The following is a 24,484-nucleotide window of genomic DNA, read 5'->3' as shown; positions in this document are numbered from 1 at the left end:
GCCAGTGGTTACAAAAGGCGAACTTCTCATACCGCACTGGCATATTGCTTGCCACACGAGGAACTTTTTGGCAAATTTCTCGACTGGAATCACTTTTTCTGATTCAGGCAGACCCGAGACGTTGCGGGAAGAAAAGTATTGATTGCCTGGTATTGAATTGAAATCAGCCTTTACATACGTTTCGTCATCAATGATTAAGCAACCTGCTGTATTTTGAACAAACAAGGCGTACAATAATCTAGAACGTCGAACTGCTCGATTATACTGATCAACCGTTCTTTTCGGAGCTTTTTGTTTTTTGTATGTAACAATACCGCAGTTTTTTTTTATTTTTTGTACATTGCTTTGGCTTGTTCCAACTTTTTTGGACACATCTCGGGACGAAATAGCCGGGTTCTGATCAAACAGCTTACACACCTTTGATTCCAACTTTTTGTTCCGTTTTCTTGTCGGATGACCCTCTCGCTGCTTTCTTTCAGTAGTTTTACCTCGTTTTAGCTTTTTTATGGTCCTTTGCACTGTTCTCCGAGTTGTATTGCACGATTTTGCAAGTTCCAAAGTAGATATATAGGGATTCATAGTAAATTTTTGCAAAATTAAATCGCGCACGCTTTTTTGTTTTGACGACATCTTGAAAGACAAATACAAGTGAATGTTTTTTTTTAAGAATAAAAGATGCCAATACATTCTAATTTTGATATATATAATAAGTTTTACCAAAAAGGTTGAGAGTCTAGAAAAAAAACGGAATATGTTAGCGACAATTTAATAGTACTCACCCTTTAGAACATTTATATCGAAACAAGGTTTAAATATATTCTCAATTAAATATCTGTGGTAAAACTTACCAGCCGCTTGCGCGATGAGCGTGGCCATGTGCATGTCTCCGTGGTCTCTAGAGACCTTGCAGGCCTCCAGCAACCGTCCGCCTAATAGTAGGGTCCATACACGCGCACTGTGCCCGTCTGTCTCTGTAAATAAATAACTATTTACAACGAAAAATATTACACCTTTTTATGGAGGGTTGGCAGATTTGCACGAGAATCAAGAAAAAGAATGCGTCAAAAAAAAATTCTGCTGCGTTTTCGTATTCAGAACACGATACCGAATATGCCCTTAAACGGATCCCCACTATTATTGTTACACTTTGTATAGTAGCCAGGCGTGGCTCACTCCGCGATTTCGTCGCGTCGCTACAAGTACATGCGGCCCACACCAATTTTGGTGTCTAGCAGTAGTAGTTGCCGCGCACCGCTGCGGAACGCTATATCTGTCGTAATAGACTCGTTTCGTTAGAGAGTCGACCTTCCGTACCTAGTACTATTATTTATTCTGTGGTATAGCTTACCATCCTCCGGCTCCGGTTTGCACGGCCGTTCTAGCTCGCGGTCGGTGATGGCGGGCACCGCCTCCGTCAGCCAACGGAGCAGCTCCCGGTGACGGTTCACTACTGACAAGTCATCTGTGCCGGGAACATGCTATACACTTACCATCCTCCGGCTCCGGTTTGCACGGCCGTTCTAGCTCGCGGTCGGTGATGGCGGCCACCGCCTCCGTCAGCCAACGTAGCAGCTCCCGGTGACGGTACACTACTGACAAGTCATCTGTGCCGGGAACATGCTATACACTTACCATCCTCCGGCTCCGGTTTGCACGGCCGTTCTAGCTCGCGGTCGGTGATGGCGGCCACCGCCTCCGTCAGCCAACGGAGCAGCTCCCGGTGACGGTTCACTACTGACAAGTCATCTGTGCCGGGAACATGCTATACACTTACCATCCTCCGGCTCCGGTTTGCACGGCCGTTCTAGCTCGCGGTCGGTGATGGCGGCCACCGCCTCCGTCAGCCAACGTAGCAGCTCCCGGTGACGGTACACTACTGACAAGTCATCTGTGCCGGGAACATGCTATACACTTACCATCCTCCGGCTCCGGTTTGCACGGCCGCTCTAGCTCGCGGTCGGTGATGGCGGCCACCGCCTCCGTCAGCCAACGGAGCAGCTCCCGGTGACGGTTCACTACTGACAAGTCATCTGTACCGGGAACATGCTATACACTTACCATCCTCCGGCTCCGGTTTGCACGGCCGCTCTAGCTCGCGGTCGGTGATGGCGGCCACCGCCTCCGTCAGCCAACGGAGCAGCTCCCGGTGACGGTTCACTACAGACAAGTCATCTGTACCGGGAACGCCTGTTAACAAAGTTTTTTTTAAAGGAGGCAAACGAGCAGGCGGATCACCTGGTGTAAGCGATTACCGCCGCCTATGGATACCGCAACACCAGGAGGGTTGCAAGCGCGTTGCCGGCGTTTAAGATGGGAGTACGGTCTTTTCTTGAAGGTTTGAAAGTCGTATCGGTCCGGAAATACCGCAGGTGACAGTTCATGCCACAGTATGGCTGTGCGAGGAAGGAAGTAGAATTTATAATATACATACATAGAAGACGTTAGGAAAGATATAATAATACATGAGACTTGGGGCCTATTCCATAATAAAATAGAAAGAAACTTACATTTATTTACGTCAAAGCAAACCAGTTAAATTCATACAAGAAATAAATGAGATGGACGTTAAAAACCGGACAAGTGCGAGTCGGACTCGCCAACCGAGGGTTCCGCCGTGAAATACAGCCTGATGACAGACGGGGCGGACGGACGCAAGGACGCAAGGACGCACGGACGGACGGACAGCGGAGTCTTAGTAATAGGGTGCTGTTTTACCCTTTGGGTACGGAACCCTAAAAAGGACTCCCACTCAGCGTAATGCTACGGTAAGCCGCAGCGCTAATTTTCAGTGGGGACCTAAGGCATATGCCCAAGATTGACACATTTCACCAGGTACTTTACGGGTACAATTTTACTTTTTGACTCGTGACTTACTCGTACATCCTATAATGACTGTCCGAGTGGTCCAATTTGTCCAAACTAAAGTTTAAAACAAAATAAATAAATAATAAATAAATAAATATTATAGGACATTCTTACACAGATTGACTAAGTCCCACAGTAAGCTCAAGAAGGCTTGTGTTGTGGGTACTCAGACAACGATATATATAATATACAAATACTTAAATACATAGAAAACACCCATGACTCAGGAACAAATATCTGTATCATCATACAAATAAATGCCCTTACTGGGATTCGATTCCAGAACCATCGGCTTCGCAGGCAGGGTCACTACCCACTAGGCCAGACCGGTCGTCAAAATTAATTACACAAACGGGTCTACCACGATATACTTGTCGGAGCGTGACTTCAGGCCCTTGTTTCACCAACGTGACAGGTGCGACGAATTGTAAAATCACTGTTGCTGACGTCACAGGCATCCATGGGCTACGGTTACCGCTTACCATCGGGCGGGCCGTATTCCTGTTTGCCACCATCATTGTATTATTAAAAAAAACTTTATGATATCGGAAAAAAACAGATATTACTCTTGCTAAGTTTATGACAATTGTCACAAGAAACACTACAACTGTCACGAAATTCCGACATATAACTCATTACCTGTCAAGAATTACCTACAATTCTTCTAAATCTTTGACAATTGTCAGAAACTTCGCAGGAGAAATATCTGTTTTTTCCGATATAATAAAGTTTTTTTAAATAATAAAATGATGGTGGCAAACAGGAATACGGCCCGCCCAATGGTAAGTGGTAATCGTAGCCCATGGATGCCTGTGACGTCAGCAACAGTGATTTTACAATTCGTCGCACCTGTCACCGATGTGAAATTGGGGCCAGGAGGACGTATTGCAGCGTTAAAGTTCATAGTTAAAGACGCCTGTATAAAGTCGATTAGCAATGTTTGGCTACGTATTACTGGGTTACAACGAAATTCATAATGTTGCGTAGAGAGTAACGCCATCTATTGGCGTGTTGTTGAACTAAGATGACAGGTAGAAGGCTTTGGAACGTCAAGAGGTTTCTCTTGGGTGAACGTTGGCACGAGTTGGCAGTTTTGTCGTTATGTTGGCAAACCTGCTCGACCGGTCTACCCTTTCCACTCCACTCCTCATACTGCTGCCCCTCCGTCTTCAGCAAGTGGGATGCCGAGTCTCATGTATTGCTTGCACAGCCACGTGGGAGTGCGGTGTATTTCCGGTGTGTTCTTGGTGGCCTACATTGAGATACTACGCCCACCCGCCATCCTGTACACCTGGTCCCTCCGTCATACTTTTATTATTTTTACCTTAAATTTTCACCTATCAATAGAATTATTCTTGAGGAAGGTTTAGGTGTATAATTTGTTAAGGTTTTGTGTAACCCGTGCGTAACCCGCGCGGATGCTAGCATTAACTAAGCAGAATGAATGAATGAATGAATGAATGATCGTTTATTTGCATTAACCAAGCGTGTATGGACATAGATATTCAATACTTCATTCCAGAATGTAACTTACCGCCGTTATCTAAGTCAGCGCCCCACAGAGCCTCGCACAGCGTCCACACTTCGTAGCAGTAAGCTCCCGACACGCCAAACTAAAAAAAAAAAATAGAACAAATCTTATTAATATTTTTAAATGATAGATACTCTCGGAACGCCCGCAGGGCTTCCCTTCTGTCCCGCGGCGCCTGCTTTAGCGCGAGACGGCGACAGTCAACCCGGCAAACGGGAAAAGTCAACCATACCAGGAGTTTCCATTTACTCTTGGTTACCAAGCACTCAATTAAAACCAAAATATTACTTTGCTAATCCGCGTAAAAAGATAACGTGCTAGTCAATCAGTGCTAACCCGTTATACTTACTTGCGTATTTTTACATGCAATTAATATTCCCACCCTCCCACCGCAAAAATATATACGCAAATAAATATAACAAACCACCACCAAAAGAATAATACTCGACACGTGTTTCGCCTCTCTACGAGGCATCCTCAGGAGCTGTTGACGGTCTGACGTCCGACAACGGAATGACGTGTCCAGAATGTTAACGTTATCTTTTTACGCGGATTAGCAAAGTAATATTTTGGTTTTAATTAATATGGATTTCCGCAAAGTAACGCCTGATTCTATTAACTATACCAAGCACTCTGTACAGGTTACCTTAGTTTTCCTGTCGCGGTCCTGCGCCGCGTGCTCGCGGAGCGCCCGCAGGGCTTCCCTCCTGTCCCGCGGCGCCTCCTTCAGCGTGAGACGCGGACAGTGCTCCCCGGCTGACTCCTCAGCGGGTACAGACGTCAACCATACCAGAAATTTCCATTTACTCTTGGTTACCAAGCACTCTGTACAGGTTACCTTAGTTTTCCTGTGGCGGTCCTGCGCCGCGTGCTCGCGGAGCGCCCGCAGGGCTTCCCTCCTGTCCCGCGGCGCCTCCTTCAGCGTGAGACGCGGACAGCGCTCCCCGGCTGAATCCTCAGCGGGTACAGACGTCAACCATACCAGAAATTTCCATTTACTCTTGGTTACCAAGCACTGTGTAAGGTTACCTTAGTTTTCCTGTCCCGGTCCTGTCGCGCGTGCTCGCGGAGCGCCCGCAGGGCTTCCCTCCTGTCCCGCGGCACCTCTTTCAGCGTGAGCCGCGGACAGTGTTCCCCGGCTGACTCCTCAGCGGGTACAGACGTCAACCATACCAGAAATTTCCATTTACTCTTGGTTACCAAGCACTGTGTAAGGTTACCTTAGTTTTCCTGTCCCGGTCCTGCGCCGCGTGCTCGCGCAGCGCCCGCAGGGCTTCCCTCCTGTCCCGCGGCGCCTCTTTCAGCGTGAGCCGCGGACAGTGCTCCCCGGCTGATTCCTCAGCGGGTAAAGACGTCGACCACTCCAGGAGTGTTTCCATCTGCTTGGTGAGCGTGGCCTGGGGAAATAACAGCGGTTAGACCGTGCATACTTAGTGCAATTATAAATGTAGGCGCGAGAATATTAGTAATAATAAGAAAAAATAGCTCTTCTATAGGTATATCTACTCCACAGTGCCGACCGATTTTTTTTTATTTGGGGCTCCGTCAAATATTTCGCTTACCAAAAGAGTTCCGCCACCAAAATGGTTTGAGAATCGCTGATCTAGGGTTTGTGGGCCGAGCTACAGTCTACCTATCCTAGATATCTTTAATGTAATTTTCTCCTCATGTAGTTGTGATCTGAGCTTACCATAAAGTTGGTTGTGGTGTCAGTTTGTCCTATGGCCAGCCTGGCGACCACCGGCTCGCTCCAGTCGTCTTCAGCTCGCCCCGCGACGTATTTGCCGATCTCTGACAGCTGTGCCGCTGGAAATATTTAAAAATATTAGCTCGATGACATTTTAGAGTTAGCTGTAGCTCTAAATATCTATTATGTGACGTCCCACGGGTAAAGGTACCTTATGGCAGTAGGCGCTTACGCTATAATTAACGCCGCTCCAATATTATTGCGGCGTTATGCGACGTAAGTGACAGCCGCTATAAGGTACCTTTTGTGTTTTTTTTTTACTCTAAGTTAATCGGGCGTTTTCAAAATCGTTGTAGGTTCAAGAGATATTTGGATTTTTGAATAAATAAGACATTACATACCTCTGGGCAGGTCGACGAGTGCGTCATACGTGGACGCGAAGACCATGGCGCCGCCGGGACCGAACCCCACGCGACTGTGGCGCGCGCGACTCACTGACAGATCCGCTATGCAAGCCGCGTCCAGTTTACCTATAAATTTGTGATTTATTCATATTCATATCTCTTTTTTGCTATAAATTCATTTCATTAGAATGTTCATTTAGAATGTATACACGGTGTTTGGTACATCGTTTGCCAAATTAAAACGGCAGACAGCTTGAGTCATTTGCTATCTTCTCAGGCCTAGAAATTTTTTATTTGGTGCAAAAAAAATTCTTCCCTTCTATGGCAGTTTTTCTTAAATTTAAAATTTTTACTTGCGTAGTAGTAAAAAAAACCATGGCCAATTTTGTTTTTCTAGGCATGAGAACATAGCAAATGACTCAAGCTGTCTGCCGTTTTAATTTGGCAAACGATGTACCAAACACCCTGTATATAGATATAGACAATGACAGACAGCGAAAACCAAAGAACCTTGAAATCGCCATAGCTTGAAAAGTTGGTGCCATACCTTTGGCTTATGCTCGTGTAGATGGCGACACATTTTGACATTTAACAAAATTAAACACATATCAGTGAAAGAACAACGATTAAAGTCGAATGGCGTTCTAAAAGTTTTCATCGCGTGTCGAAAGATGGCAGTAAGTTTACTGTGACTACAAAATTTACTTTGATATCCGCCTCTATACTAAATTCTCTTTGATTATAAGTTTTCGACTTAGGCCACAAGGCAGCAGACCATCTGGAGTCAGACCAAGAAAAGTCTGCTGCGGATTTGATAGCCCAAGCAGTGCAAGTGTTATTTATACGTCATAATTTCATAGAAGTTTATTATTATTTCCTTTATTCAATTAGGGTCTTAAGTTAGGATTTTACAATGTAAGTATAAAAGTAAAATATAAAAACACTTACAAAACATTACAAAAATATATAAACTGTATTATTATTATTTGTCTGTCTTTCCATATCTCGGTGACCACGGGGTCCCGGAATTATTACGAGCCCATATGTCCCACTGTTGGGCAAAGGCCTCCCTCTTATTCTTCCACGTATCCCTATTCGCAGAAGTACGATGTTTAAAACAACACTTGCACTGCGTGAGCCATCAAATCCGCTGCAGACTTTTCTTGGTCCGATTCTACCACGCACAGTCCCTATAGGAATACTTAGAGCATTTAGTAACTGGAGACGCCTTGGCTGTCATTTTCTGTACGAAACAATCTACCGATTTTTGCGGGGGAGGGGACGTCAAATGTATTGCTATTTCTACATGATTTGTACGTAACGTACAAATAAAATCATCATCAATATTTAAGAGCTATGCTCTTGTCGGTGGAGTAATCGCCACTCTTCTTTTTGCTGGGCCAGCCTTTTAATTTGCACAATTGTACAAGTTTCTCCGCAGAGGTGTAAGCTATTAAAGGCGACTCCAGTTACTAAGGCCCCCCCCACATCTGGCGTCTTTCGAGCGTCGGCGTCTACAATTCTATGGCCGACGTCGACGCAACGTCGACGCAGCGTCGACGCAACTGCGCAGCGACGTCATTTTCCATAGCGCTGGACCGACGCCGACAGACGCCGACGCTCGAAAGACGCCAGATGTGGGGGGGCCCTAAATGCTGTAAGGAGGAGTCGACTAGCAAAAATCTCATATTTACCAGCTATAGTCAGTTTGAACGGCAGCACTTTCCTATGGTACTTGAGTACTATTTTCTCTGGATTCACGATGAGAGGCCGCATAGGCAGATCTGTAAAGTTTGTATAGTATTAGTATAACATTTGTGTAACAGAAATAAATATATTTTAACAGAAATAAAGATAAAAAATAGTTTATTCAAGAAGGCATATTACAATGCACTTATGAACGTCAAATAAACCTTTACCGGCTCCAACCGTACACCTCTGCCCCGAGAAGATTTAAATCCCCCCTCAATTGGAGGAGGGTATCCCAATATGGGACCGGCAACAAACTCGGCGGAACACATCTTTTCAAAACATTATTACTGATAGAATGGCCCTTGTTGCACATGAAGCATGACTATAGTTCGTTTTTTTTAGCATTAGAAATAAGGTAAACAATCTTGATGTGTCTTATAATTGAAAAACACATTTAAAAATAAGTTTCGGCAAATATGTAGTAATTACGAATCTAATACGATCATTTATATTCTTCTGCTTTCATAAGTTATAGATACTGATTTTTAAAATGCGTTTTGTCAATTAAAAGACATGTCAAGATCGCTTACCTTCTTGCAAGTTCTTTCTAATGCTAAAAATGCAGAGCCAGAAGGATGATTGGCGACAAGAAGCTAACGGCTAAGCTTCAGTCTTTGGCCCATCGGCGGAAAGTCGCCAGCCTGTCGGTATTCTACAGGTTGCACTTCGGGGAGTGTGCCCAAGAGCTACACGAGCTTATTCCACCGTCCCCATTCTACCATCGGACTTTTAGACGCACGGCCGGTTTCCATCCTTGGTAGATATTCCACCAATTCGCACGAAGCGCTTTGCTTCTACTTTCCTTATGCGCACTGCCAAGGAATGGAATTCCTTGCCGGCGTCTATATTTCCGTGTTCTTATAACCCGGCAACCTTCAAATCAAGAGTGAACAGGCACCTTCTGGGCGAGCTCGCTCCATCGTAGGCCACGTCTACGCCTCGGCTAGTCTGTGGCCATGAGTAAGCCCATTCATAATAAAAAAAAAAAAAAACATTTATCAATCGCCGTTCGGTGAACGAAAACATTGAGGACTCTATCTTGCTTTTTTAGACATATGTCGCTTGAAAATAGTGTCATTCTTGTATATTGTGTAATTTATTATTGATATGTACAATTTGAATTTTGTAACAAAAAATATTTGTTAAGTTTGATGTTACTTTCACATATTTGTTTAAATAAATTTAAATATATTCTTTTAAATATTATAGGACATTCTTACACAGATTGACCAAGCCCCTCAGTAACACGGCTTGTGTTGTGGGTACTCAGACAACGATATATATAATATATAAATACTTAAATACATATAGAAAATAACCATGACTCAGGAACAAATATCTGTGTCATCACACAAATAAATGCCCTTACTGGGATTCGAACCCAGGACCATCGGCTTCACAGGCAGGGTCACTACCCACTAGGCCAGACCGGTCGTCATATTTATCATGAAACGTTGAAAGCAACTATTTGCCAGACTTACCCACGCCGGACGATATGTCAGGTAAGTGCACCAATGCTCCGGTCTCCTCTACTACGGGGGGCAAGTTGTCGCGGGGGGACTTACCCACGCCGGTCGATATGTCAGGCAAGTGCACCAATGCCCCGGTCTCCTCTACTACGGGGGGCAAGTAGTCGCGGGGGGACTTACCCACGCCGGTCGATATGTCAGGTAAGTGCACCAATGCCCCGGTCTCCTCTACGACGGGGGGCAAGTTGTCGCGCGGGGCCAGACGGAACACGCTCCGCGGCGCGGGGACTTGCTGGTCGCCCGTCGACGTTGACGTGCCGTCGTCCATATCCATGTCTGTGGGAAATAGGAGTGTTACCACAGAATAAATAATAGTACTACCGTACAGAAAGGAAACTTCCTACAAAACGGAAGTTTGACAGCGGTTCGGGGTCGTATCATTGCTGTCTCTTTCTAATATATGCCAGTATCCCTATCGACGAGCCGAACGAAGCAGAGTTTGCCTTAAATCACTTTTGCACTCTTTGGGGGAGGCTTATGTCCAGCAGTGGACGTCCTCTGCCCGATATGATGATGATGACTTACCATCAGCGTAAATGGACGCCTTCATCAATTGAACATGGTGGCTCTGTCTGTTCTCCAACCGCGCCAGCTCTGCTGTGGGACTCTTCACTCCGAAACCTACCGACAAAATAAAATATGTGTGGAAAAATAACATTATAAACGAGCTTTTATCACTGACTACTATTATTTTAACAGTCATCTACTTCAATATACAGGGTGATTTGTGGGTCGTGATTCAGAACCACTTTTTCTGACTGTAAATGATCCACATTATCATATGGTAGTATTTGATTAAAAGATAATTATTTTAATTATTCTTATTTTTCAAGTAAAATTAATGTTATACTAAGTAATTATTGTCACCCTATGACTTTTGACATACGATGTATGGAAAGTGACAAGACGTCACATTGAGTAGGGTCACCAACTTGTATGCAAAAATGTTTTTTCCTACTTGTCATCTGGAAAATAATCATCATTATTGGTGAAAAACAATAATTAACAACATCTTTAGATTCAACATCATTAAGCTCATCTTTGGATTCTGTATGATGTCTGGCTCTCTTGCCCCACGACCCCGAAATCAACCTGTATATATCGTTTGGATCTAAACTGAAAATCGTAATTCAAGACCAAAAAAAGTAAGACAATGTTGCCACTGCAATACATTGTTTGTAAAATTCCTTTTTTATAAATAAACATTCTTAGATAATTTATTTATTGGTAATTTTACTCCTACGATTTAAAAAAGTACTTTTATTTACTTATTTTTACATAAATACAAACCGCGTTAGTAAAAAGTGGCAACATTATCTTGCTTTTTAGGGTTCCGTACCTCAAAAGGAAAAAACGGAACCCTTATAGGACCACTCGTGCGTCTGTCTGTCTGTCCGTCTGTCACAGGCTATTATCTCGGAAACTACTGGACCAATTAAGTTGAAATCTGGTATACATATGTAAATTAGTGACCCAAAGATGGACATGTTATTTTTATAATAATAAAATTCATAGGTTCGAAGTTATTTAAGAAAATAGCCAAAAAATGACCATTCCCTCCCTTTATCTCGGAAACTACTGTGTCTAAAATTTTGAAAAAAATACACAAAATAGTTCTTTACCTATAGATGACAGGAAAACCTATTACAAATGTGCAGTCAAGCGTGAGTCGGACTTATGTACGGTACCCAAGAAACGCGAGTCCGACTCGCACTTGGCCGGTCTTTTTGGTCTTGAATTACGATTTTCAGTATAGGCATCTATTTCTGAACATGTAGGTATTTTGAAGTCTTACCTCTGGTAGAGTCGTAGAGGCTCTGAGGCTCGCCATTGTCTTCTGTCGTGTCCATATCAAAGGCTGCAAAGTAAAAAAAAAACATAAGATATATCATTATCAAACTGCACAACGGGACTTAATCGCGTATTTAAGTTTTAAGATTTACCTCCGACGTTTCGAGGACGGCGTTGTCCCCGTGGTCTCGGAGTCATCTCAACAAGACAGACAACTGTCAGGTGAAAGTAAATAAAAGCTTGTAAAAAGCTTTACCTTTCCCCGCCTGTCCTAGCAGATCAAGAGACGTATGCTGCATAGCATACAAGCTATCATCTCCCAATCCCGGCGCCCCGAGGCCACCGAGGCCGGGCCCGCTGAGGCCGAGGCCGCCGAGCCCGGGGCCGGCGAAGCTGCTGAGGCCTCCGAGGCCGGGGCCGAGACCGCCGAGGCCGGGCGCTGCTGATACTGGTGGTATTTGAGCTGGGAAAAAAGTTTAATGAAGAATCACATAAAATTTAAATACACATATCAAATGTGCATTGCGTCTCACTCTCTCATTAAGCAAAATGTGGGACGAAAATACAAATTTGATCAAATATTGGACAGGTTATTTATAGGACCACACTTAAGCTCGATTTTCCTAAGATAGCGGTGCCGTCTCCATACAAAATACTACGACGTCCACATTTAGCCGTATTATTTTGTATGGAGACGGCCGCTATATGACGGCATCGCCATCCTAGGAAACCCGAGCTTAAAATAGCGACTTTATTATTAACACCGTAAGATTCAAATTCCAATGGCACGCAGTCAGTACCTGGCGCAGCATTTTTCTGCAAAGTTTCGTTGACCAGCTGCCGCTTGAGCACGATCGGCGTTGGATCGTCCTCTTCATCGGAATCGGTTAAGCCGTACTTGCTGAAATGCTCCACCTGTCGACAAATGTAATATTAATAACATAGTTATCATATCATTAATATGATTGACAGAGCATTAGCGAAGGTCTCCGTAACAGCAAAGAGAATTTGAAATAGAGAGTTACCGTCATGGTAAATTATATAGCTACAGTACATTTACTGCCATCTTTCGACAGATGATTAAATTTGTTAGAACGCCATTTGACTTTTATCATTATTCTGTCATTAAATATTAACACTTTCGCAACCGGGCAAAAAACGGCGCACTACCCCAGAAACCGATCGTCTATATCTGCGTACAAAACAACCCGCTGGGCGGGTTGCCCGGCATCTGAGCCTACCAGGCCGGTTCTCGGTAGTCAAAGTGTTAATTAATATTAACGCCATGAACTCGAGAGTAGGCTGAAGGTTATGGCGCCATCACTCGAAAAGATTTTACAAAATGGCGGAGTCATACCATGCATGCAGATTATGTTTCCGATTCAGGCCACAAGATGGCAGACCCTCCAACGCGCACGGTCCCTAATACAACATTGTATTTTGAGAAATTACCCGGAACACCCAACTGCCGGTCTGCGGGCGGTACTCGATGAACTTAGTGTCGTGTTTGTCGCACACACGGCGCAGCTTGCCCTCGTAGTCCATCGTTAGTAATCTGTAACAAATGTGTACATCAGTTATTTATATATTACACAGATGGACTTTTATATCTCTGTACTGATTATCTCTTCCGCACCAATTGTAAGTTTCTGTTTGGCCCAATGGTTGACTGGTAGAGAATGCCTTATGGCAGCGGTCGGCAACCTTTTAGCAGCCAAGGGCCACTTAGTAATTAACGGAGGTGACGCGGGCCGCACTTTGTTAATATTTATGACTTTATGAGACATTGTCGTTTGTCACTATTACATACAAAATAGCCAAAGAGGCTCTCGAGCCGCGTGACAGGTTCACGAGCCGCATGCGGCCCGCGGGCCGCAGGTTGCCGACCGCCGCCTTATGTCATTAAGTCCGCCATTTGTACTTTCTTGTATTGCGCAATAAAGGTTAAATAAATAAATGTACCAAGTGCATAATTATTTTGCATCATTTTTCACGGAAACGTACGAACGTGTCTTAAATTGCTATTTCAGCCAGGGTACACTATCATCTTTAGCAAGTGTATGGAAGATGGCAGATATGATGGTTACCTCTCCGGGTCCGTGATGGGGGTCTTCTCCGTCTTGTCCCGCGGCCAGATGCGGTCGAGCGTGACCACGGCGCGCCGGTTCAGCCCTTGGCCTACTGGCGGCTTGTCTGAATCCTCCGGGTACACTATCTTTAGCAAGTGTATGGAAGATGACAGATATGATGGTTACCTCTCCGGGTCCGTGATGGGGGTCTTCTCCGTCTTGTCCCGCGGCCAGATGCGGTCGAGCGTGACCACGGCGCGCCGGTTCAGACCTTGGCCTACTGGCGGCTTGTCTGAATCCTCCGGGTACTATCTTTAGCAAGTGTATGGGAGATGACAGATATGATGGTTACCTCTCCGGGTCCGTGATGGGGGTCTTCTCCGTCTTGTCCCGCGGCCAGATGCGGTCGAGCGTGACCACGGCGCGCCGGTTCAGCCCTTGGCCTACTGGCGGCTTGTCTGAATCCTCCGGGTACACTATCTTTAGCAAGTGTATGGAAGATGACAGATATGATGGTTACCTCTCCGGGTCCGTGATGGGGGTCTTCTCCGTCTTGTCCCGCGGCCAGATGCGGTCGAGCGTGACCACGGCGCGCCGGTTCAGCCCTTGGCCTACTGGCGGCTTGTCTGAATCTTCCGGATATACTATCACCTCCTTGTTTAGGAAATGTACTGAAAAATAACATTAAAATCAACTCTAAGAAAAAATCCCCAGCGGTAGCAGTACTAGTAATAGTTTTAACGAAAGGATTGGCAACCCCACTAGTAAAAAAACGCACCGTAAGGTACACGCTGTACTAGTATTCGAAATGGGCCTTTATGTCAAAGTGACAAGGATTAAATTTGAATACAGATAAATCTTCGCCGTTCAAATTTAACCTATACTACTTTGACATAAAATGCCCATGTCGAATATTAGTGCAGCGTCGAGCACTAGTAGTTCTACCTTATACGCAGCAAAATATATGATAAAACCTTACGTTAATGCGTATACGCTATGCTAACGGTGTTGCTAAACAAAGTTGTGTAGGTTTCTGTAACCTATATCGACGCTTATCATTAACAGTGGCACAACTCAAAATGAAATGCTATTGCATTTAATATTCTATCTTTTACTGGTAAGATTTAAAATCGAATGGCATTTCATTTTGTTTTGTGTCACTATTCATGATAAGCAACGATATATATGTATCGCTTATTGATATTTTAGCTATTTCACCGCATAAAACATATCCTCGTGCTCAAAAACTATGCATAGTTTTTTAACCGCCATAGAACTTCACACGATATTTTGTCTTATTTATCAGACCGCGGCGAATGGGGTTGGCAACTGTCAAAGGTTTGCATAGATGGCGCCATCATGGCTTGCCCCTTTTTCTATGAGATTTGGCTTAAAGGGCTGGCATCCAGGGTATTAAAAAAACAAAAATTAGACACAATTCTAGGGATTGACAGGGCAAGCTATGATGGCGCCATCTGCTAAAAATTTCGACCGGCCAACCCCATTGAGCCCGATTTTGTATGTCTTATATATCAGTCGACGGTAGTTAACACGTTGATTGCCAAGCCAAAAATGGCGAACATACCGAGATGGCCAACGAATGTCGAATAGATAAATCCCTTCTCTAGTGGCCAAAACTAATGCCATAAGCCAATACGCTACGGCCACCATTTTGCGGCGCGAACAAAATTGTATGGCTTTATCACGCGACATCGCGTCATCGGCCACAGGGTAATGGACTGCATCACGCGACGTCGCGTGATGTGGCAATCAACGTGTTAAAACGTTAAATAGCGAATGTCAATTCAACAGTGTAGTAACTTACCTAGCGCGTCGAGATCTAGGTTGGCAACGTCGACCTCGCAGTCGTAGAACACATTCCCGTAGTTCTTTCGACCGATAGTCAGGTGTGGGACCACGCACGAACCATCCGGACGCATGTATGCTGCATAACAAAAATATATATGAATGACATAGTACAAAAACCAAGCAAGTGCGAGTCGGACTCGCGCACGAAGGGTTCCGTACCATAATGCAAAAAAAGGCAAAAAAAAAACGGTCACCCGTCCAAGTACTGACCCCGCCCGACGTTGCTTAACTTCGGTCAAAAATCACGTTTGTTGTATCAGCGGCCCACTTAAATCTTTATTTTATTCTGTTTTTAGTATTTGTTGTTATAGCGGCAACAGAAATACATCATCTGTGAAAATTTCAACTGTTTTCACAGATGATGTATTTCTGTTGCACAATTTCAGCTTGGACTGTAGAGGCCTGTATGTTAGGGCCCCCCCACATCTGGCGTCTTTCGAGCGTCGGCGTCTGTCGGCGTCGGTCCAGCGCTATAGAAAATGACGTAGCTGCGCAGTTGCTTCGACGCTGCGTCGACGTTGCGTCGACGTCGGCCATAAAATTGTAGACGCCGACGCTCGAAAGACGCCAGATGTGGGGGGGGGCCCTTAACGAACCTTGTTTGGAAATACTTAAATGATAGGACAACCTTTAAAAGCTAATGGTCACAGGTTCGGTGGAAGGAAAGAGAAGGGGCCGCAGTCCAAAGCGATGGTCCGACCAGGTTAGCAAATCGCTATCCATGAAGGTCCATGATGCCTTAGAAGTCGCAAGGGATAGACTGGAAATCTGCAATCCGGAATCATGTGCTCCACTAGGAGGTCACGACCCTCAGCACTGAGGAGAACGAAGCAAGGAGGAGAAATAGGTATTGATTTGTTCACTTACCGACCATCTCTTCTAACGATGGTATGGTGTAGTAGCCAGGTCTGGTTAGTTTGACGCCGGCCGGGTGCGGCGCGGCGGGTGGCGGCTCGCGAGCCATACTCTCCTCCTCTGAAACTAATACTATTATTAATGTCGTGAAAATTTCAACTGTCTAGCTATCACGGTTCGTGAGATACAGCCTGGTGACCTGGGGACGGACGGACAGCGAAGTCTTAGTAATAGGGTCCCGTTTTACCCTTTGGGTACGGAACCCCAAAAAGCGGCCAAGTGCGAGTCGGACTCGCCCATGAAGCGTTCCGTAGCAGCAAGTAACATAATAAAATTGCGGTTTACGATTTATGATGTATTAAAAAAAACTACTTACTAGATCTAGATCAAACCAATTTATGTGTGAAAATCTTAATGCGGTTCACAGAATACATGTTCTTACCAAGTTTCAACGGTATAGTTCTTATAGTTTCGGAAAAATGTGTCTGTGACATACGGACGGACGGACGGACAGACAGACAGACAGACATGACGAATCCTTAAGGGTTCCGTTTTTTGCCATTTGGCTACGGAACCCTAAAAATGGTGCAAGAAGAATGGTAAGAGAATCATACTCTTACTTCATACTTCAGGGTTTTCCGCTCCGCGGCTACTTTGGCCCAGCGTTCTGAGCGGCTACCGCGAAAAACAGAAATTCGCAAATTGCGGGGATCTTTCTCTTTTACTCCAATGAAGGCGTAATAAGAGTGACAGAGAAAAATGCCCGCAATTTGCAGACTTCGATTTTCGCGGTTATAGCCCTGGGCAGGGCTCGGAACCGGTTTTTTTGTAAAACCCGAAATATCCCAATATTTTTAATTATTTTATGCCCTTTACGTAGGACTCAATCATGTATTTATTTAACAATCTAAATTAGATTGTCCCGGTTAAAATTAGATAAAAAAACCGGGCAAGTGCGAGTCGGACTCGCGCACGAAGGGTTCCGTACCATAAACCAAAAAAAAAACGGAAATAAATGCAAAAAGAAAACGGTCACCCATCCAAGTACTGACCACTCCCGACGTTGCTTAACTTTGGTCAAAACTCACGTTTGTTGTATGGGAGCCGCATTTAAATCTTTATTTTATTCTGTTTTTAGTATTTGTTGTTATAGCGGCAACAGAAATACATCATCTGTGAAAATTTGAACTGTCTAGCTATCACGGTTCGTGAGATACAGCCTGGTGACAGACGGACGGACACACGGACAGCAAAGTCTTAGTAATAGGGTCCCGTTTTACCCTTTGGGTACGGAACCCTAAAAACCGGGTCCGAGCCTTGGTTCTGGGTGCATTCGGCAGATGTGCCCTGTGCCCCGCCCAGTCCCATTTCAGCTTTGCGGCCTTCCTGCCCACATCCACATTGCCAGTTTTGGAACGCAGTTCGGTGTTTCTAATACGGTCGGCTCTACGAACACCCAGTATGCTGCGTTCCATTGCTCTCTGGCAAACCCTGAGTGTGGACTTTTCAGTTTCAGCAATAAAATATAAATAAATAAATACATTGTATACTAGGATACCGTATACTATGGTGGGAGGTAAGGTAAGGTAAATATTAACCACATATTCCGCTTATCTGTTGCGATATCTCGTACGAGACGCACCCACTCTGTCCTCCCCAATATTGGAAGACGCTCGAGGTACTGGGATACTGGGATCCTATAGGGGAAAGGAAATAATGGGGTCAGGGTAAGGTAAGGTAAATATGTAAGATGGGGTCAGGGTACGGTAAGAAGGTAGGGGAACTATACAGGGTGTAATCGTTAAGTGTAGCCAGGCGATATTTCAGTAAATATAACAGATATCAGAAAACTTCAAATTGATATCGAAAGTGCGTTAAAGCCTAACAAGTTCCTTTTTAGCCCTCGCCACGTTGCGGATTTTCGATGGAACTAATTTATTTTAATGGCAATTATTTTGTTTGACATCCGACATTGAAAGTCATTGAATGTCACCGATGTAAACAAATCGAAAATGATTGTAAATATTTCAGGATAATAATAGATTTTGCAATCAAAATGCCCAAAAAAATTCACACCGATGCTAAACAAATAATTTTAAATACATTAAAATACTTGCGACAGAAAAAGGATACGGGATTCAGTAGCATTCCATTAAACAATGTTGTGAAATTATTTGTTGACATGACGGGTACTGATTTTCATAGTGAGTTTGTAATAAACTGGTTAGTTTTGTACTAAATATGAATATTAATTATTAAATTATTATTTTTCTCATTTAAGGCGTCTTTAGTGCTATAATCAAAAATATTTATTATAAGAATGAGCCATTACCACCACGAGTGACTGAATCTGGTAAATATATATACGGAGGTCGAATATTTAGAATCAAATTATGGCGGATAGGTAAATTATTCATACTTAATTATCAACTAAACATGCTCTTTCGATTGGGTTTCGATTGGGAAACATACTTCTACAACTCACATGTACATAATTGTATACCTCACTCGCTCTTGCACGATGCCAATACACACTGTCCCGACTATTCATGACGTACACGTATTGTTGCTATATGTAAGCTGTTTGTAGCGACATTATATCAGGGCTAAAAAAGAACTTGTCAGGCTATACCCAATGAGTAAAATGGCGAGTACGGGGCCTGTACTGTCAAAAAACAGATTTATATTCAATGACAGTCACTCACCGGACAAGCTGTCGATGTTCTCCTTGTCTCTCTCGCTCCTGACGCCGAGTTCCCGTAATGAATGTTCGGCTGACGTTTCGGCGGCGGAGGCCAGCGGTTTCCGAAGGGGCTTCGTTGTCAGCCTGTCAAATCAAAAGATAAACTGTACTAGTGGCTTTGTGAGCTGCAGACAGAACCCCCATGGCTCCACCATTAAAAAAACTGAAAAAAAAATGATATTAAAGTCTCTCGATCAAATATTACGAACAGTTTTGAACGATTCACGCAAAGAGAATAGAGTGTATGGAGACGGATTGTCAAAGTAAATAATGCCAATGTAAATTTACTGCCATCTTTCGACAGAAAATAAAACTGTTTGAACGCCAATTGACTATGATCCTTATTCTTTCACTGATATGTGTTAACTTATTAAATACAGTAGAGTCCGGTTAGTACGACTTTGTTATATAACAACCAACCGCTTATAGCGACTTAAGTATAGGCACTTGTTTGGTTTTAGTACAAGCTACTATGAAAGTACAACCGTTTATTACGACTCCGCTTATAACGACCGACCGCTCTTAACGACGGAAATTGACACAAAATCCGTCCGTCAAGTCCGGCTACAACCAGAGCTAAGAGCGACGTAGTTTTTACAAATAAATTATTGGTAGGAAGCTTACTCCGTCCCGCGCACCCAACTCCCCTCCCCCCTTTTGCCTATACGGAGCAAGATGAAATAGTCATGTGACTTTTCATAAACTTGCAAACTAAATAAAACCCAATTCCCCTTATTCAATTGAGCTTAAGGTGGTTCGCCTAGGTTACTCAAAACTTAACTCTCGCTAGATGGCACCACTTTTGCAAAATTTCAGATTTTATTTTTTTGTGAAATGGTCTTGGTATTTGTATACTTAAAAGTATGTTTCGCGCACTCTTTAAGTAAATATTGAACTATTAAAATAAACATTGAATACTTCATTGTGCAAAATCCACCTTTTTAATTCGACGGAGGGTTGCTGTCACGCTTTTTCCTACTATTACTCACACATGCAAACAGTGTTTCCGTGATCCTTATAGTAGACAATTTCACACAACGTAAGTATGTTGCAATAGCGTAACGGTATGTTCGTGGAAATACGTGCAAGAGGATTGGGGTTCAAGACTGGTGCGAGTAGGTAATTTCTTTTTGTTTCTCCTTTGTGTTATCTTACCTTTAAACGAGCAATTATTAGATATATAATTATTTATTTATATATTTGGATGGTATCAGAAACGGCTCTAACGATTTCGATGAAATATGCTATAAGGGGTTTGATCTCTTAGCTATAGTTCGTTTTTTTTAGCATTAGAAAGAACTCCACAGAAGCAAGCGTACAGTTTTTATCAGGCTCTTTAATTGTTAATAATTATTGAATTATCTAATGTAGCACGGTCAATACATATAATTTACTTCAAATTATTACAGCTAAAAGTGCCGGATTTGGAACCACAAGCTTACTTCTGCGAAGTTCTTTCTAATGCTAAAAAAAACGAACTATAGGTCTATGAGAAAACGCGCATTTTTGAGTTTTTATGTTTTGTAAGCTTTGGTCGGTCTCCCAGATATTCAATCTTCTTCCTCACGTGGGCTCCGCTTGGCAACTAATCCCAGAATTGGCAAGCGCACTAGTTTTTACGAAAGCGACTGCCCTGACCTTCCAACCCAGAGAGTAAACTTATTTGGATTAGTCCGGTTTCCTCACATTGTTTTCTTTCACCGAAAAATAGGTATCGGTGTATAAATAGGTAGGTATCAAATGCTATTTCGTACAAAAGTTCGAAAAATCATTGGTACGAGCCGGGGTTAGAACCCGCGACCTCCGAATTGCTTTCCGCTAGGCCAGCAGCGCTTCCCCCACATACTCAGTGTTATCAGGTTTTTTAAAAATCAAAAACGATTACTTATGAAAGCAGAAGAATATAAATAATCGTATTAGATTTATAATTGTTACATATTTGCCGTAACTTATTTTTAAAATGTGTTTTTCAATTAAAAGACACGTCAAGATTGTTTACCTTATTTCTAATGCTAAAAAAACAAACTACGAGTATAGTAATAATTGTGTTTTTCATTCATAGACAAAATCCATTATTTTTAACAGGAAATTTTATACACTTCTTTTTAGGGTTCCGTACCCAAAGGGTAAAACGGGACCCTATTACTAAGACTTCGCTGTCCGTCCGTCCGTCCGTCCGTCCGTACCTCCGTCCGTCCGTCCGTCTGTCACCAGGCTGTATCTCACGAACCGTAATAGCTAGACAGTTGAAATTTTCACAGATGATGTATTTCTGTTGCCGCTATAACAACAAATACTAAAAACAGAATAAGTAAAGATTTGAATGGGGCTCCCATACAACAAACGTGATTTTTGACCAAAGTTAAGCAACGTCGGGAGTGGTCAGTACTTGGATGGGTGACCGTTTTTTTTTGCTTTTTTTTGTTTTTTTTTTTTTTGCATTATGGCACGGAACCCTTCGTGCGCGAGTCCGACTCGCACTTGCCCGGTTTTTATTGCAGTGAGGATGTCCTGATTGTAAAAATCAGAGAGATTAGGAAGAGTATAATTTCTAATTATCTTTGTAAAAATAAAAGAATACGTGTAGCCTTAATAATCGATTTCTGATAATAAGAAAACTTAAATAAAAAAACAATACGAAATTTAGGTGTAACAAAAATACAAAAAGTTATGTTCCAGCATACAATGACTGGGGATCGAACCGGGAATCTTCCGTTTGCAAGCAAAAAAGCGACTGTTTGCATAACACGCCATGATAGTTCTTAGCTAAGCTGACGAACTTCTCGCTTAGGTCAATTAACTACCTGTCAAATATCAGTGTCAACAAAATTGCACTAAACATGACGGCACTCCAAATTCGAGCCGTGGTCAGCCCGGCAACGTCGGAAATGGTATGGCAACGTCGCAAATGTATCTGTACACGACATTTGTGACACACACATACGTAAAATTGATGAAAAGTTAACTATGATTTTTGCATGATTTCTGTATGAAACATTGTTTTCCTGTTAATTTCGCGCAAACGAATATTCGAAAGAAGATAAATGCGGAAATATTTGTGTACTAATAGTGTGTAGTTACTTAATGAGCTTTGATTGAATTTTGTATGAAAAGCGAACCACCTTAAACTTTACATACATAATTATGTGTTGGGTAACAATGCAATATTTTGGTAGGTACCTTAGATGATGGACACAGGAGGTGGCCATATGAACTGTGTGATAAAACAACGTCATCTTGATTAGATCCCCAAGAATTACGACTTTTTATTTTACGCGTACCTTGAAAAGTGGCTTCTTCTAACTAAACACACACAAGTCTCCATTTTAACAAGGTGTCGTAATACTAACGTAAAAATGTTTTTAAAAGAAATGTTTTCTTTTTCTTTGATTGTCGCATAAGTATTAATAAATACAAAGTGTTGTAATTAATTTTGATTAAAAAAATATATTAAAACTGGCAGTTGTTTTGTACGACGTCCGGTTAGTACGACGTAATATCAGCGGTCCCTTGGGCGTCGTTATAACCGGACTCTACTGTATTTATATTAATGCCATCTACTCGACTATGGTCCAAAGGTGTGGTGCTCTCGACTGTCTAGTAGATGTAACAGTTTGTGTTCTGTCGAAAGATGGCAGTAAATGTACTGTAGCTACATAACAGTAGCTCTCTATTTCAAATTCTCTTTGATTCACGGTTATTTTCACTAGACATTTCTCATGCTACTTCAATCAACCTCAGTACTTTTTATACCGAGACTGACTGAAATAGCAAGACACGTTCGTACGTTTCCGTGAAAATACGATGGAAAATAATTATGCACTACATCTGTATTTGGGTTAGGTTTATGTACAGTCGACGTCAAAAATATGTTTACACTTTTGCCCCTTACTCCTTTGTAATAAGGCAAAAAGTGGAAACATATCTGGGCCATTTTATTTAAAGTTGTAAGGGGTCATCCATTAATTACATCACACGTTTAGGGGGAGGGAGGGGGTCAAGAAAATGTGACATGTTGTGACAAGGGGGAGGGGGGAGTCATAAACTTTGTGACGTCACTTTAACTTCATCAGTAACCAAAAATGTATTTAAATTATTTTATACGCTAATTATCATTTAAATAACAAGGTTTTGAAAGGATAATCATTTTTATTCGTTTAAGGTGGTTCGCTTTTCATACAAAATTCAATCAAAGCTCATTAAGTAACTACACACTATTAGTACACAAATATTTCCGCATTTATCTTCTTTCGAATATTCGTTTGCGCGAAATTAACAGGAATACAATGTTTCATACAGAAATCATGCAAAAATCATAGTTAACTTTTCATCAATTTTACGTATGTGTGTGTCACAAATGTCGTGTACAGATACATTTGCGACGTTGCCATACCATTTCCGACGTTGCCGGGCTGGCCACGGCTCAAATTTGGAGTGCCGTCATGTTTAGTGCAATTTTGTTGACACTGATATTTGACAGGTAGTTAATTGACCTAAGCGAGAAGTTCGTCAGCTTAGCTAAGAACTATCATGGCGTGTTATGCAAACAGTCGCTTTTTTGCTTGCAAACGGTTCGATCCCCAGTCACTGTATGCTGGAACATAACTTTTTGTATTTTTGTTACACCTAAATTTCGTATTGTTTTTTTTATTTTTATTTTATTTTTCTTATTATCATAAATCGATTATTAAGTATGGGCTACACGTATTCTTTTATTTTTACAAAGATAATTAGAAATTATACTCTTCCTAATCTCTGATTTTTACAATCAGGACATCCTCACTGCAATAAAAACCGGGCAAGTGCGAGTCGGATTCGCGCACGAAGGGTTCCATAATGCCATAATGCAAAAAAAAAAAACAAAAAAAAGCAAGAAAAAACGGTCACCCATCCAAGTACTGACCACTCCCGACGTTGCTTAACTTTGGTCAAAAATCACGTTTGTTGTATGGGAGCCCCATTCAAATCTTTATTTTATTCTGTTTTAGTATTTGTTGTTATAGCGGCAACAGAAATACATCATCTGTGAAAATTTCAACTGTCTAGCTATTACGGTTCGTGAGATACAGCCTGGTGACAGACGGACGGACGGACGGACGGACGGACAGCGAAGTCTTAGTAATAGGGTCCCGTTTTACCCTTTGGGTACGGAACCCTAAAAAGAAGTGTATAAAATTTCCTGTGGTTAAAAATAATGGATTTTGTCTATGAATGAAAAACACAATTATTACTATAGTTTGTTTTTTTTAGCATTAGAAATAAGGTAAACAATCTTGACGTGTCTTTTAATTGAAAAACACATTTTAAAAATAAGTTACGGCAAATATGTAACAATTATAAATCTAATACTATCATTTATATTCTTCTGCTTTCATAAGTAATCGTTTTT

The 24,484-nt window shown here is 42.5% G+C and overlaps 1 protein-coding gene across 1 annotated transcript in view; it reads right to left on the bottom strand.

The window, feature by feature from the left end:
- Positions 1–24,484, bottom strand: part of LOC134677461 (nuclear pore complex protein Nup98-Nup96) — a 93,764-nt gene that overhangs the window by 17,515 nt on the left and 51,765 nt on the right. Inside the window, exons 22-38 of the mRNA XM_063535943.1 lie at positions 19,058–19,179; positions 16,365–16,478; positions 15,454–15,573; positions 14,149–14,299; positions 13,012–13,114; positions 12,360–12,474; positions 11,816–12,022; positions 11,564–11,626; positions 10,294–10,389; positions 9,889–10,044; positions 8,182–8,271; positions 6,485–6,613; positions 6,087–6,202; positions 5,617–5,793; positions 4,400–4,478; positions 2,059–2,187; positions 849–971 (exon numbers count right to left, since the gene is read on the bottom strand). Coding sequence (XP_063392013.1) covers positions 849–971; positions 2,059–2,187; positions 4,400–4,478; positions 5,617–5,793; positions 6,087–6,202; positions 6,485–6,613; positions 8,182–8,271; positions 9,889–10,044; positions 10,294–10,389; positions 11,564–11,626; positions 11,816–12,022; positions 12,360–12,474; positions 13,012–13,114; positions 14,149–14,299; positions 15,454–15,573; positions 16,365–16,478; positions 19,058–19,179 — 2,090 coding nt within the window. The remainder of the gene's footprint in view (positions 1–848; positions 972–2,058; positions 2,188–4,399; positions 4,479–5,616; positions 5,794–6,086; positions 6,203–6,484; positions 6,614–8,181; positions 8,272–9,888; positions 10,045–10,293; positions 10,390–11,563; positions 11,627–11,815; positions 12,023–12,359; positions 12,475–13,011; positions 13,115–14,148; positions 14,300–15,453; positions 15,574–16,364; positions 16,479–19,057; positions 19,180–24,484) is intronic.

Source organism: Cydia fagiglandana, chromosome 26 (genome assembly GCF_963556715.1).
Source record: "Cydia fagiglandana chromosome 26, ilCydFagi1.1, whole genome shotgun sequence".
NCBI lineage: Eukaryota > Metazoa > Arthropoda > Insecta > Lepidoptera > Tortricidae > Cydia > Cydia fagiglandana.
The sequence above is the reverse complement of the archived record's forward strand: the minus strand, read 5'-3'. Positions and strand labels throughout refer to the sequence as shown.